Consider the following 16,057-nt stretch of genomic DNA (forward strand, 5'->3'; position numbering starts at 1 on the left):
AATAAAGTGACCAGCAGCAACATGCTGTTTGCCTAGACTTGTGATTATTGTTGTTGTGGTATTAGGGATTATTCCATGTGAAAAATCTGATATTTCATACACACACACACACCCCATTTTGTTTGAAAATCAAGAATAACATAATTGCTAGAAGGTCAAGTCTAAATTATCCAAGTAATACCCTGAACCCTGAACTTTTCTTGACCTATAAAAGACTAGTCAGATTCAATTACTGTACTGTCAGACTCAATTAATTAATAAAGATCTGTTATCTACTTACTATGTGCTAGCCATTATTCTAACATCTGGGGATGCAAAGAAAAAAAAGCAAAAAAAAAGTTCCTGTCTTCAAGGCACTTACAGTCTAATGGGGGAGGGCAAATAATGTATACACATAAATATATGTAATATAAATACAGAGCAGACATGAGGTAATAGAAGGCACTTGTAGTTGGATTATAACCCTGACTCCAAGCCCAATAGTCTATCCACTACACCATGTTGCTAGGTTGTGAAGAGCTTTAAATGCCAAGCTAAAGAGTTAAATTTGATCCTGGTGGTAAAAAAAGTCTATGTTTGTAGGCTTGGGGGTGGGGGTGACATGGTCAGAACTATGCTTTAGGAAAATCAATTTGGCAACACTGTGCGGAGGATGGATTAGAGTGAGAAATAATGGATTTTGAGGAAAAGATAATGAGTTCTGTTTTGGATACGTTGAGTTTTGAGATACTATGGACTGTTGGTAATGAGTGACTGGAGCTCAGGAGAGTTAGAGCTGGGAAAATGGATCTGGGAATCCACCTTCAATGACCATTAAACCCAAGGGAGCTGATGAAATCACTAAGTGAGGGAACATAAAGATAAGTGAAAAGGGCCCAGAACAAAGATTTTGGGAACATGTAGAATTAAAAGGAACAATATTAATGAAGATCTAGTGAAAGAGAGGTTATTAGATAGTTATTAGATAGGTTATTAGATATTAGATTAGTCACAAAAACCCAGAGAGAAGAGAATATGCAGAAAGAGATAGTACTTGAAAGTGTCATTGATTACAGAAAGGCTAAAAAAAGTACTCATTAGCTCCTACCATGCCCACCAGATATTGACCTACATCTCTCCTCTGCTTCTCAGCTAGATGTCTAGAAAAAACCTCCACTTCTCCACTTATTCGTTTCTACATGCCCTGTAGTCTGGATTCTGACCTTATCAGTCCTCCAAAGTTAGCAATGAATTCTTGATTGCTAATTTTGATGGCCATTTTTCAATTCTCTCTCCCTTTTTTAACCTCTCTGCAGCCTTTGACACTGTTACTCGCCCTCTTCTCTTTGATACTCTCTTCTCTCTAGGCTTTCGGGACAATACCTCTCATATTGACTATTCCAAATTTGTGTTATCTTTGCCAATTACTGACTGTGAGGTGAAACTTTTGGGTTATTTTGATTTAATTTGTCCTATTATTAGTGATTTGAAACATTCTTTCATATGGTTGTTTATCATTTATAATTCTTCTTTTGAGAACTATCCTTAGAAAACATCTATTGGAAAATGTGTATTTTGGTTATATATATATACATATATGTGTGTGTGTGTGTGTGTAAAATGGCTTTTGTTATATACATATATATGTATGTGTATGTATGCATATACATACATATATGTGCATATACATATATATTATATATGTATACATATACACATACACAAATATGTTAGTTCTCTATATACCTTGGATATCAAATCCTTATGGGAGAGACTTAAAACATAGATTTTATTTTTTGCATTTGACCTCTTCTCTTCTTAAACTAGAGGCGTTAATTGTCTAACTGTAGTTTTTCAATTACATAAAATCAAGGTTTTGTATTTTGTCTACTTCTTGTGTGATTAAGAATATGTCTCTTATTCACAGCTATTAAAGGTATAGGATCTGTTTCTTTCCTAATTTTTTATGACATGGTATTCAATAGTAAGGTAGCATATCCACCTTGAATTTGTTGTGGAATATGGCATAAGATGTTGGTCTAAGGCTATTTTCTGCAACTATATTTCCCAGTTTTTCTAGCAGCTTTAAAAAAAAATCAAATAGTGAATTCTTTTCTAAATAATTTATATTTCAGACTTATTGAGCACTGGGTTATTATGTTCCAGTGTTTCTGGTTGTCTCTTTGCCTCATTGTCCCTTGGTTAGTTTGACTGGCATTGCATTAAAACTATAAATTAACTTTGGTAGTGCTGTCATTTTTATTATATTAGCAGGGCCTACCCACGAGCATCATGAGCCAGTTAGGTTGTTCATATTTCTTTAAAGAAACTGTAATTTAATTCTATGCACATATATTTTATGTATTTTGGTAGATCAGATCCCATATGTGTTGTGCAGGTAGTAGTTATTTTGAATGCAATTTCCCTTTCTATTATTACCTATTGGATTTTGTTATTATTGTGTAGAAATGCTGTTGATTTTTGTGGGTTATTTTCAAGGCCATAATTTTCCTGAAGCTACTAATTGTTTCAATTAACATCTTTCCTGATTCCCTAGGATTTTCAAAGTAAACCATTGTATAATTAGCAAATACGGATAATTTTATCTTCTCCTCACCTGTCTTTATGACTTTAGTTTCTCTTTTTTCATCTTACTGTTATTGCTATCATTTCTTTTTTTTTATTAATTTATTTTGATTTATCAACAAACACTTCCGTATGCTTTTGAGTTGAAAAATTTTCTTCCACTTCCTCCCCCCCACCCTCCCCAAGACAGTACACAATCTGATATAGGCTTTACATTTACATACCCATTAAACATATTTTCACATTAGTGAAGTTCTAAGTAAAAATTCAAACCAATAGGAGGAACCATCAGAACGATGAAACAAAACTCAACAGAAGGTAAAAATAAGTGATAGTGATTCAACTTCCATAGTTCTTTCTTTGGATGTGGACAGCATTCTCCATCCCAAGGCCTCTGGAGATGTCTTAGATCCTCATAATGCTGAGAAGGGTTCAGTTTAACAATATTAGTCATTGCATAACATGGCTGTTATTGTGTACGAAGTCCTCTTGGTTCTGCTCACTTCACTCAGCATCAGACCATATAAGTCTTTCCAGGTTTTTCTGAAGTCAGCCTGTTCATCATTTCTTATAGCACAATAGTATTCCATTACATTCATATACCACACTTGCTCAGCCATTCCCCAAATGATGGGCATCCTCTCAATTTCCAATTCTTTTCCACCACAAAAAGAGCTGCTATGAATATTTTTGTACATGTGGGTCCTTTTCCCATTTGTTTGATCTCTTTGGGATATAGCCCTAGAAGTTCTATTGCTGGATCAAAGGGTATGCACATTTTTGTAGCCCTTTGGGCATAGTTCCAAATTGTTCTCCAAAATGGTTGGATCATTTCACAGCTTCACCAACAATGTATTAGTGTTCCAATTTCCCCCACATCTTCTCCAACATTTATCATTTTCCTGTTTTGTCATGTTGGCCAATCTGCTAGGTGTTATGTGGTACCTCAGAGTTGTTTTCATTTGCATTTCTCTAATCAATAACGATTTAGAGCATTTTTTCATATGAGTATAGATGGCTTTAATTTCTTCATCTGAGAACTGTCTGTTCATATCCTTTGACCATTTATCAATTGGGGAATAGCATGTGTTCTATAAATTTGTCTTAACCTTTCTATATATTTCAGAAATGAGGCCTTTATCAGAGAGACTGGTTATAAAAATTCTTTCCCAATTTTCTGCTTTCCTTCTAATCTTAGTTGCATTGGATTTTTTTGTGCAAAAACTTTTCAATTTAATGTAATCAAAATGATCCATTTTGCTTTTCATAATGTTCTCTATCTCCTGTTTGGTCATGAATTCTTCTGTTCTCCATAGTTCTGATAGGTAAACTACTCCTTGTTTTCCCAGTTTACTCATGGTATCAGCCTTTACATCTAAGTCCTGAACCCATTTTGACTTTATTTTGGTATATCGTGTGCGATTTGGGTCTATGCCTAGTTTCTGCCATACTCTTTTCCAGTTTCCCCAGCAGTTTTTTTCAAAGAGTGGGTTCTTTTCCCAGAAGCTGGGGTCTTTGGGTTTATCAAATAATAGATTACTATAGTCATTGTCTACTGTGTCTTGCATATTTAACCTATTCCACTGATCTACCTCCCTATTTCTTAGCCAGTACCAAGCAGTTTTGATGATTGCTGCTTTATAATACAATTTAAGATCTGGAATTGCTAGGCCACCTTCCCCTGCATTTCTTTTCATTAGTTCCTTTGATATTCTGGACCTTTTGTGTTTCCAAATGAATCTTGTTATTATTTTTTCTAACTCTATAAAATAATTTTTTGGTAGTTTGATTGATATGGCACTGAATAAGTAAATTAGCTTAGGTAGAATTGTCATTTTTATTATATTAGCTCGGCCTACCCATGAGCAACTGACGTTTTTCCAATTATTTAGATCTGATTTTATTTGTGTGAGAAGTGTTTTGTAATTGTGTTCATAGAGTTCCTGGGTTTGTTTCGGGAGGTAGACTCCTAATTATTTTATAATGTCTACAGTAAGTTTAAATGGGATTTCTCTTTCTATCTCTTGATGTTGGGCTTTGTTGGTAATATATAGAAATGATGATGATTTATGTGGGTTTATTTTATAGCCTGCAACTTTGCTAAAGTTGTTGATTATTTCAAGTAGTTTTTTATTTGATTCTCTAGGATTCTCTAAGTATATCATCATGTCATCTGCAAAGAGTGATAGCTTTGTTTCTTCTTTGCATATTCTAATGCCTTCAATTTCTTTTTCTTCTCTTATTGCTAAAGCTAAGGTTTCCAGTATAATATTGAATAATAGTGATGATAGTGGACATCCTTGTTTCACCCCGGATCTTACTGGAAATGCTTCTAGCCTGTCCCCATTACATATAATGCTTGCGAAGGTTTTAGATATATGCTATTTATTATTTTAAGGAACACTCCATTTATACCTATGCTTTCTAGTGGTTTTAATAGGAATGGGTATTGTATTTTATCAAAAGCTTTTTCTGCATCTATTGAGATGATCATGTGGTTTCTGTTGGTCTTGTCGTTGATATGCTCAATGATGCTGACAGTTTTCCTAATATTGAACCAACCCTGCATTCCTGGTATAAATCCTACCTGGTCATAGTGTATTATTCTTGTGATAAGTTGCTGCAATCTATTTGCTAGTATTTTGTTTAAAATTTTTGCATCTATGTTCATTAGAGAAATTGGTCTATAATTTTCTTTCTTTATTTTGACTCTTCCTGGTTTAGGTATCAACACCGTATTTGTATCATACAAAGAATTTGGTAAGACTCCTTCTTCACCTATTTTCCTAAATAGTCTATATAGTATTGGAATTAATTGTTCTTTAAATGTTTAATAGAATTCGCATGTAAATCCATCTGGCCCTGGAAATTTTTTCCTAGGGAGTTCATCAATGGCTTGTTCAATTACGTTTTCTGAGATGGGGTTATTTAAGTATTTTACTTCCTCTTTGGTTAATCTGGGCAATTTACATTTTTGTAAATATGTATCCATTTCGCTAAGACTGTTAAATTTGTTGGCATATAGTTGGGCAAAATAATTCCTAATTATTGTTTTAATTTCCTCTTCCTTGGTGGTAGCTTCGCCCTTTTCATTCTTGATACTAGTAATTTGGTTTTCTTCTTTCTTTTTTTTTAATTAAATAAACAAAGTCTTATCTATTTTATTGTTTTTTTTTTCATAAAACCAGATCTTAGTTTTATTTATTAGTTCAATAGTTTTCTTAATTTCAATTTTATTAATTTTTCCTTTGGTTTTCAATATTTCTAATTTGGTGTTTAGTTGAGAATTTTTAATTTGTTCTTTTTCTAGTTTTTTTAGTTGTATGCCCCTCTTTTTCTATTTTATTTATGTAAGCATTTAGAGATATAAAACTTCCCCTAAGAACTGCTTTTGCTGCATCCCATGGGTTTTGGTATGTTGTCTCATTATTGTCATTCTCTTGAATGAAATTGTTGATTGTTTCCATGATTTGTTGTTTGACCCAATCATTTTTTAGGATTAGATTATTTAGTTTCCCATTATTTTTTAGTCTATCTTTCCATGGCCCTTTATTACATATAATTTTTATTGCATCATGATCTGAAAAGGATGCATTATTGCTACCATTTCTAAAATTATTTCAAATAATGATAGGAAAAGTTGGTATCCTTTCTTCATTCTCTTACTTATTAGAACAGATTCTAGTGAATCCCCATGGCATATAATGCATACTTTTGGTTTTAGAAATATAATTTTATAAAATTTTAAAAAAAGTTTCTCCATGCTTATGCTTTTGTAGAGGGTTTTTTTAAAACATGGATGAGTGCCATAGTTTGACAAAAGCTTTTTCTGCAACTGTTGAGATAATCACAATTGGTTTTTTTTATTTTATATTCATGATTGTTTTCCTAATGTTGAGCCACTCTTGCATCTCCAATATAAATCCAACTTGGTCATAATAAATGATTTCTTAGATGAATCACTATACTCTGATAGGATCTTATTTAGAATTGTTGAATCAATATTCATTAATGTTATAGGTCTATATTTTTGCTTTGCTTTAGCATTTTCTGGTTTGGCTATTAGGAATTTTTTAAAAAGAATAGAGTGCCTTATTCCTCAGTTTTTGAGAATAATTTGTGTAGTATTGGTAGTCATTGTTCTGTAAGGCTTGACAGAATTTTTCTGTGAATCCATCAGGAACAGGAGATTTTTTCGCCGTCTTGGACATTTCTTTGTGAGTAGTTTTATCTCCTTTTCTGAGAATGGATCATTTAAGATCTATATTTGGTATTTTGTTAGTTCAAGTATTGCATATTTTTCAATGTGTTGCTCTTTTTCTTTTGTGTTCTCAGGTTTGCTAGCATATAACTACGCATTGTAAGTTCTGATAATTATTTTTAACTTTTCTGGTTATGTTGTTATTTCACCTTGTTTATTTGCTATTTTGTTGATTTGCTTTTCTGTCCTCTCTTTTGAAACAGTTTGTTTAAATTTTATCAGTTTTTTCAAAGAACTAGCTTTTGATTGATCATTTTATAATCTTTTTGGTTTTCAGTTTACTTTTCCTCTAATTTTCATTTGGTTTTATTTATTTGTTGATATTCTTTTTCAATGTTTTTTCAAAATGCTTTTTCTTTTCTATTTTGTTAATATGTATCTTTAGGGAGTTTTTTTCCCTATGAAGGCTGCATTAGCTGTATCCCAGGAGTTTTGATATGTTCATCATTATAATTCTCTTTCATATTATTAATTATTTCTATGATTTGTTCTTTGAACCATCATTATTTAGGATTTAATTGTTAAGTCTCCATTTGGGTCTGTGTCTCTTGTTTATGCCCCCCCAAAACTCTTTTTTTGTTGTTGTATTGTATTTATTTAATAGCTTAAGACTTTTGGAATATTACACACACACACACACACACACACACACACACACACACACATACACACAGACCCAACTAGAGGTACGTTAAAGACAGCTCATGTAGTCTTATGGGAGCTGATTGTAAAATGTTGTGTTGCATTATATTGTATTATTTTTAAAAAAAGCATTATTGTAAAAATGCCATTTTTATTGTATTATCATCTGGAAAGAATGTGCCAGTTGATAGAGTGCTGGACCTGGAGTCAGGAAGATCTGAGTTCAAATACTGCCTCAAACACTTATTCTGGGGTTTTATTTTCTTATGAATTACTTAATCCATTCACATTTAAAGTTATTAGAGTTAAGTTTATATTTTCCTCCCATTTGTCTCTCATAAGTTGTTTTTTTTTTCTGAATTAGGATTTTGTTTGTTTGTTTCTCTTGTTCCTATTCTTTACTACCTGGCATCCAACTACCATTTCCTCTGTGTTCTTCAAAGATTTTAGGTAGCTTAAGCATATTCCATTGGGTTGAGACTAATTGATATATTTTACATATTATAACTTCAAATAGTATAACTTTGAATACATGAGACCACTTCAGGTGATTCGTTATTCAAACTAGTCAGGACTTAGCTATATATGATTTCGGGTTTTGGTCTAATCTAGGGCATTGTCTGATAGTTGCCTTCTAGTAGGAGCTTTGCAGGATCCCAGTCTTGGTCCTGGGTTAGACTGATACCCTAACCAACTTAAGATGTCCCTTATTCACCTCTAGTGTGTGTGCTGGAGAGCTTCCCATGTGCTATGTTTATTGGCTGGACTTTTTTGGCTAAAATCTTTCTTTCATGCCCACAGGCTTCTGGCTATCTGTTTGTGCAGACTTGAACTAGAAAAATCCATTTACTCTAGTTTTTCCTTAGATTTCTGGTACTCTTTTTTTATCCTTGTTACAGCAGTTGTCTGAAAACTGGACTGCTCCACTCTCAATCACTCCATCATCTTATTTCTAATTCTTCTATTGCCCACATTTCCACTTATATCTGAATGGACAATCTTTAGAGCTTGTCCAATAATATAGGGTGTCCTAAAAGTTTTAGTGCAGTTTTAAAGTTTAATTGCCTAAGACTTTTGGAACATATCACACACACACACACACACACACACAGCCAAAGGTATGCTAGAGACAGCTCATAGAGTCTTGTGAGAGCTGATTATAAATTTTCAGGGTAAACATTTACATCTCAGAAATTGGCAAATGGTATAAATCAGAATTTAATTTATTGGGTTTTTTATTATCTAGACTTAAGAAAGTGATGGAGAAAATGATAAAAATGCAGATTTAGCTTACAAATGTGTCCTGAGTTTTTGAAGAACTAGTTTCTTAACATTTACCAGAACTCCATTGTCCCAAATCTTCTAAGTGATGATGGATCTCTTCTAAGAGACTCTATCTTATCTTTGGGTTTAATGCAGCTAGCACAATGTCTTCCATAAAAAGGAGCATCTTGATGATTGAATAAGGTTCCAAATTTTTTCTTAAAAGCTATATCATTAGGTCAAATTTCATATGATAAAGTGTAATAAGGATAAGTATAAAGACATACATACTTCAAGAAACTGATTTCATAAGCACAATATGGGGAAAACATGGTTAGACAATAATTTGACTGAAAAAAGATCTGAATTTACATGAATTTTATGATCAATTTGAGTGAACAGTATGATATAGAAGACCAAAATGACATCTTCTGTTTCAATTGAAAGGCGTAAGGGAAGGCACTTGAATGGTGACAGGCTTTAATTCTATTACAGATGATGATCATTTAAAGGAACTAGGCATGTTTAACCTGAAGAAAGAAAAACTCAGGAGGAGCATTAGCTGTTTTTGAGTATAGTAAGTTCTACTATAACTTGACATAGATTTTCCCCAAAATCAATATACTATACAAAAATCACGCAATAAAAACCTCAAGAGTTATGAGGAAAATGGGGCTAGAATACAATGCTCAAAATTTTATCAGTGACACATTAAAAAAAAAGAACTTAATTAAAACAGTAGCATAATTTCATGCATGTTAAATGATTAAGCAATACATAAATACTACAGTAAATAGTGACACTGACCTTGGCCTCCTAGGTTCTGCTTGGCCTGATCATAGTATGAGAAAGTTAGGCAGGCATCAACTTCAGCCTTAGGCAAGAGTCCATGGCAGATGGGGATAGGTTTTCTGCTCACAGCTCTTCCGGAAAGAGAAGATACCACAATAAATATGGCACTTTACCTTGGAAAGACCTAAAGTTTGCTCATGAAAATGAATGTCTGAAAGGTTGTAACTTGTGAGTTGTTATGAAGTTGTAGTTTTCTGAATTCTCAATGTTTTTCTGGGGAAAAATCCTGCAGAAGCAAGCTCAAAATTTGAGTTATGCTCAAAATGTTGCCTAGTAGATCAACCTCAGAACAAACTCTGGTTTTCAAAACACATGTTGTAGCAGAACTGATTCTCTGAAAGGCCATATCATGTGGAAGAAGGATTGGACTTGTTCTCTTGGCTACAGAATACACCTGGGAAGCAATGCATGAATGTTACAAAGAAGCAAATTTAGTATTTTTAAATTTTTTATTTATTTTATTTTTAATTTATGGAATAAAACAAGCATTTCTGTAACATATCACAGTAAAAAAGATGATTGCACATACAATTGCAAATCTATTATGTATAAGTTGCTATTCCTTTAAAATATATAATAAAGTTACCATGTAAATTTTTTTTCTTTTCTTTCTTCCCTCCCCTTCCCACATTGGAGATGGCTACCATTAGACATGTGTGTGTGTGTGTGTGTGTGTGTGTGTGTGTGTGTGTGTGTAAAATCATTCTATACATACTTCTATTTACCACTTTTTTTTCTCTGGATGCAGATAATGTCTTCCTTCATAGGACCTTTGTAGTTAATTTGGGTATTTATAATAGTCAAAATGACTTATTCATTCAAAGTTATTCTTAAAACAATATTGCTGTTGCTGTATACAACATTCTCTTGGTTCTGCCCATTTTGCTCTTCATTATTTTATGCAAGTCCGTTCATATTTTTCTAAGATCATGGAGCTCATCATTTATTATAGCACAGTAGTATTCCATCAGAATCATATGCCACAATTTAAATTTAGTTGGAAAAAACTTCCAAAAAGTAAAGTCATCTAAAAGTGGAATTTAAAAGTGGGACGAGAAATATTGGTTTTCCCCTTCATTGGCAGTCTTCAGACAGAGGCTATTTGACCACTCGTTGGGAATGTTGTAATGAGATTCTTTTTGCTGAGGTCCCTTCCAATCCTGAAATTCTGTGTTTTTCTATGACTCTGATAACTAGCCCTTGCTAATGTATGATTAGGGGAGGGCAAAAGGAGCTATGCCAAGAAACCGAGATTCATTGAAATAATGCCCTTCTAAAGAAAATGCTCCCAGTCTGCAAATTAACTCAAAAGGAATTATGCCATTCTGTTTCAGGCCAGATAGGAAGAGAGGGAAATGACATGGCAGGCTTATTGAAGTGCTATTGGGCAGTAAGGTCCTTGTAGAGTCCTCATATTCTTCTATGTAGATAGTTGCTTATTTTGCTTAGATAGAGAATCAATAATACATAGGAGATTGGTTGACTGACCGACTGCCAGCTCTTTTCAGGCTAAAATTATTTGAGAACCATTTCAAAGGCTTTTCTAAGAATCGTCACTGTGATGATCCAGATCTCTGAGACTTCTCCTGGCACTTGAATATTATACCTTTTAGACCACTTTCCTATTTCCGGTCCTAGTGTGGAGGCGTATCAGGGAAGGGCACTGCCAGTATCAATGGAATGGAGCTGGAAATTCTGAATTGTTTTCTGTTTGGACTGAGTAGTCTACAGATAGGCTTCCTATCTCCTTAAAGCTTCATCTTATAAAAAAAAATTGGGGGTCATTGAAAGTTTTAAATCCATACTTAATTCCAACCTTAGGGAAAACCAGAGAAGTATTTTTCATATCATATTTAGGAAATGTCCCAAATTTGCCTTCTCCCTTCCCACTCTGCCACACCCACTCCTCTCCTACTCTTCACCCCCCAGCAGCTGGTCTTTCCTAATTGGTAATATATCTTAATAACAAAAGCTCTTAGAAGCAGCTGTTGCTGAGAACACTGACAAATTTAATAGTTGCCTGTCACTGAGTATTAACTTGTTGGTCCTACTGGTAATTAAGAAAAGAGCAAGTTGATAGAACCCTAGTTAGAGGGAATGCTAGACAAAGAGAATGACTCCTAGCTCATCTTTAGCTATGGGATGAAAGTTGACCTGACTTAGAATTCCTTTCCTTTGCATAATATTCTTATGCCTTTTTGTTAATAATAATAGTTTACATGAATATAGTACTGTGGTTTAATTAAACTTAATTCAGCAATTATCAAGTATCCATTACATGTGCTAAGCACTAGGGATACAAAGATAGGACAAGATAGTCTCTGACCTCAACTGGTCTAACAGGGAATTTGCGATCTAAATTTTTTTTCATAATTTTCAAAACATTTCTTGCTCATATCATTTAATCTTCACAACAAATTCCATGTGCAAATATTTTCTCTATTTTCAGAGGAGAAATGAGACTCAGAATAAGTGACTTGTCTATGGCTGCCAAAGATTGTAGTCCTCTGTCTGTTTCCCTACCCTGACAAGTGATTTTAGACAAGCCACTTAATAATGAAAACTTAATACTAGTGTGAACAAGACATTTCTATTAGAGGCTCATTTTCATCAATTTTAAAATTAAAGTGTTGGACTAGCTCAGTGTTTCTAAAATGAATTTGACTATGGAAACAAACCAAGTGATTTCTATTGTAAGAAACAAAAAAAGTCAGGCAGAATGATCTGGGGGTCATGCAATACCTCTGAGATAAATGTGGGTTAGTGAGAGTTGGGGGCAAAATAGAGTAAATTACACTTATTTTCATACCAAAAATTGTGCAATATAATGCTGCTTACCTGCATTTAAATACTGACTTTGCTGCCTTTCCCACTTGTGTGATCTTGGGCGTGTAACTTCACCTCCCTCAGCCTCAGTTTCCTCACTTGTAAAATTAAGTTGTTCAACTAGATTATATCAAATTTCCCTCCCTGATCTAAATTCTAGGATCCTATAAGTATTTATAAATTATGAATGATTTCATGTATAATATTTCAGACGGAAAATATTGGTGGGATGATTTTTTTCATGCAGCCACTATTTATATCCTGCCAGAAGAAGGAATATAGTTGGGGAAATGCAGGACTAGATGTCCTTTGCAATTTTAACATTATTAACAGGTTAGTTCGAATTCTGACTCAAACTTAATTTCTTTCTGCCTCCAAGTATTTTTATTGGTTATATTCATATGAGTAGGGATGGGAATCATAGGCAGCTTTTTGATTTTATTCTGTCTCTCTGCTTTATGGCATGGTTTGCCCAGTTTAGACTGACACTGAGATCATTAATCATGAATTTGCATGCCCCCTACATCTACGTATGCTTTGCACTCTGATTCCTGAGAGAGAGCAAGGGCTCACGTATCATTTGTAAGATGAAGAGCCTGCTTGTGCTTCAGGGACAGGAATTCCAAACCCACCATGTGAGTTTTCTGCATTTGGAAAAAATCGTCATGGACCTCACTCCCTTCCATATATGTTTTTCCTGGCAACAACCAAAAAAAGGGGTGGGTGAAGATGGTGCTCAGCCTCTATTGTTGGGCAACAGGTCTTCCAAATAAGGAAAAGGGTTGAACCAAAGCAGAATCAGTGAGCCTATAAAAGCAGAGGGATGAACAGGTTCTTGGTAGTTAGAGGAAGGGTTGAGGTAAGTCGGATGTTTTGCTTGCATGTATCTATTCTGTTTAAGTTGCTGGGAATGTCACTAACTCAAGTGTGTCTTTCTCTTCTGGGCAGAGTCATGCATTGTAGGGTTAGGAATTATAGAAGTGAATTTCCATTATCTTGGATTTTCACAGAATCATCCAAATGTAGTATTTTTTTATTCTCCTTATTCTCACCCAAACCTAAAATCCCTTTCTATCACCATAACTGGTTGGGAGAAAAATATAAAGCAACAAAAGTATCCCTACTCTGTTTTTTATGCTTCTCTTCCCTCATTAACCCTGCCTTTACCATGTCCTCATCAGAGCAGGGCCCCATAAGTGTACCCAAATTTCTCAGATTTTTATCTCTCCGTAGCCAAATGCCCACATATTGATCCTTATGTCCACCCACCCAGAAGATTTGACAAGCCAACTATCCAACTCCAGACAGCCAATATATCCTTCTTACACTACCCGCTGATGTCACCAGGTCACTACCCAGGATTGTTTGCCCAGGGCAATACCCTATCACGGGACCACTTTTTCCACCTTCCTCCTAACAAAACTTACCTAGAGTGTATGTCATTCTATAGGGAGCTGCTTTCATTTGTATGCCTTTTCTGATCATTTCATGCTATGGTTTTAATACCTAAAGACCTTTTCATGAATTACTCTTCTCAAGAGTATTTTGCATTTTGTAAGAGGACAATGCCTTAACCCAGCAGAATAAACATGTAACAATAGAATTTCAGGGGTGTGTGTGTGTGTGTGTGTGTGTGAAAATTTGGACTGCCCATTGGTCCTCAAACTCATACGACACAGGTAGATTCTTACCCCTCAAGGCCAGCCTGGACCCTTCCTCCATCCTGCCTACTAGCTGTAGGGCAGATTACTTTACCTTTCTCATCCTTAGTTTTTTTTAACCTCATCTATAAAACGGGTATAAGAATAGCAATAACTGCTCAAAACTGTTGTGAGATAGTGAGGTAATATGTGTGAAGCACTTTGAAAACCTTAAAGCCCTATATAAATGTTAGCAATGATGCTAATTGACTAGAGCAACTTAGGTTTCCCACCCATTTCTTTCCACCAAATGCTGCTTCCTGATGACCCAGGGTTTCATATTGCCATCTTTTTCTGCCTTAATTCACTTAGGGAAATTTCCCCAACCTGTAGCTCACCCCCTCAGAGCTAGGTTTATGGTGATTTCTAAGCTTTCACTTAGTGAGTGTAACTAATTCATTCCAATAAGAGGTGACTTAAGTTTCCTTTTAGGAAATGTACTTTTTTTTTTCCATAACATTTTCTTGAGACAGTGCTTCGTCTTTTTTGTTCAGTCTAGAAGAATGGGAATTTCAAGTCAGGTACAAAGAGGGGGGAAGATATTGTCACAGAGAGTTGGTGGGGGGCCACTTAGGGCAGGTGGGGACTTTTACTATAGCTCAAATTATACATGTAGCCTAATTGGCCTTCATAATTATTGGGCAGGGCCTGCTTATTCCTCCCATCAACCTGTGAATTCAACATTCCTTCTTTAGTTTGAAAGTGCTTTGTTTGCCAAGAATTGATTAAGTAGGGCAACTATTTCTTAGGTGTTTCTGAATTTTCCTTTGCTTCATCTGTTGCAGGTCAGTTATTTCCACCAGTTCTTTTCTTCTTCCTGCTGGTGTTAATTGTAAGGTGAGAATTCTGACCGTAATGTACTGTAAACTCTTTAGTTAGTGGTCTAAAACTCTTGCTGACTCAACAAGTGACTGAGCTCTTTCTTGATTGGAGCAAATTGCTCAATATGACCTTGGGCAAGTTGTCTCATTTGGTATTTGGGTCCTTTCATTTTCATTTAACAATCTTCTCTGGCCTTAGCTAGACTGATCCTTAGATAACTGGGCACAGCCCATCACTGGCACTATACTTGAAGTATTTCAGCTTGGTAGGACCAGCTGGAGTTTATATTTTGCTGGTACAGACTTTGGTATGCCCAGGGGTTGGCAATGTCCACCAAATCCAATTGATTAGGCAGAAAATATGGAAAGCATGAGGTTAAGTAGCTCTTCTAAGATTAGAGGCCTAAAATAGATGACCATCTCCGCCTTAGAATCCTTAGGCCTACTCTGATGTGCAGAGCAATTATTGTAATCCCAAAGTTTCAGGTAGTGGTGAAATTAGCTCACCTGAACATGGAGGGACCCTTGCTAACAGTAAGAATTGTCTTGATTCTGGGGTGCTCAGTTTTGGATTCTGAAGGGTGTGAGAATTCAGGGCCTATAATGGAGCACCCAGCAGTGCCCACCACTCTGAAGGATGTCTGAATAGCTGCTAGAGAGAAGGAGCTCTATGAACCACCATCTTCCTGGTGGGACTCAGCTCCATGGATATTAAGCTGATGTCAATGTGCTTGCTTTCTAGTTGGCACCATGAGTAGCGATGCTGAGATGGAAGTGTTTGGCATAGCTGCTCCTTTTCTCCGCAAGTCAGAAAAGGAGCGGATAGAAGCTCAAAACCAGCCGTTTGATGCTAAAACCTATTGCTTTGTGGCTGATGCAAAGGAAGAATATGCCAAAGGGAGAATCAAGAGTTCCCAAGATGGGAAGGTAACGGTGGAAACCGAAGATAACAGGGTAAGCACTATCTTATTAAATCCTCATAATAAATTTGTCGGGTTGCCATTATTATTTCTACTTAACAAAAGACAAAACTGAGGCCCAAGAAGTAAGTTAAGTGGCTGCACCCTCACTCTTCACCTCACAGGATTGTTGCAAGGAATGCATCTTGTAAATTTTATGGTGCTGTA

At 35.1% G+C, this 16,057-nt stretch overlaps 1 protein-coding gene across 2 annotated transcripts in view; it reads left to right on the forward strand.

Annotated features, from left to right (window-relative positions):
* The first annotated feature begins 6,900 nt into the window (after positions 1-6,900).
* The window catches only part of LOC110193899 (myosin-3), a 40,246-nt gene continuing 31,089 nt past the window's right edge, over positions 6,901-16,057 (forward strand). For both annotated transcript variants that reach the window (XM_020965941.2, XM_020965942.2), the window contains exons 1-3: positions 6,901-6,925; positions 14,895-14,946; positions 15,673-15,884. In XM_020965941.2, coding sequence (XP_020821600.1) covers positions 15,681-15,884 — 204 coding nt within the window. In that variant the 5' untranslated portion in view covers positions 6,901-6,925; positions 14,895-14,946; positions 15,673-15,680. The remainder of the gene's footprint in view (positions 6,926-14,894; positions 14,947-15,672; positions 15,885-16,057) is intronic.

The sequence above is a fragment of the Phascolarctos cinereus genome, unplaced genomic scaffold (genome assembly GCF_003287225.1).
Source record: "Phascolarctos cinereus isolate Bilbo 61053 unplaced genomic scaffold, phaCin_HiC Scaffold_5;HRSCAF=322, whole genome shotgun sequence".
NCBI lineage: Eukaryota > Metazoa > Chordata > Mammalia > Diprotodontia > Phascolarctidae > Phascolarctos > Phascolarctos cinereus.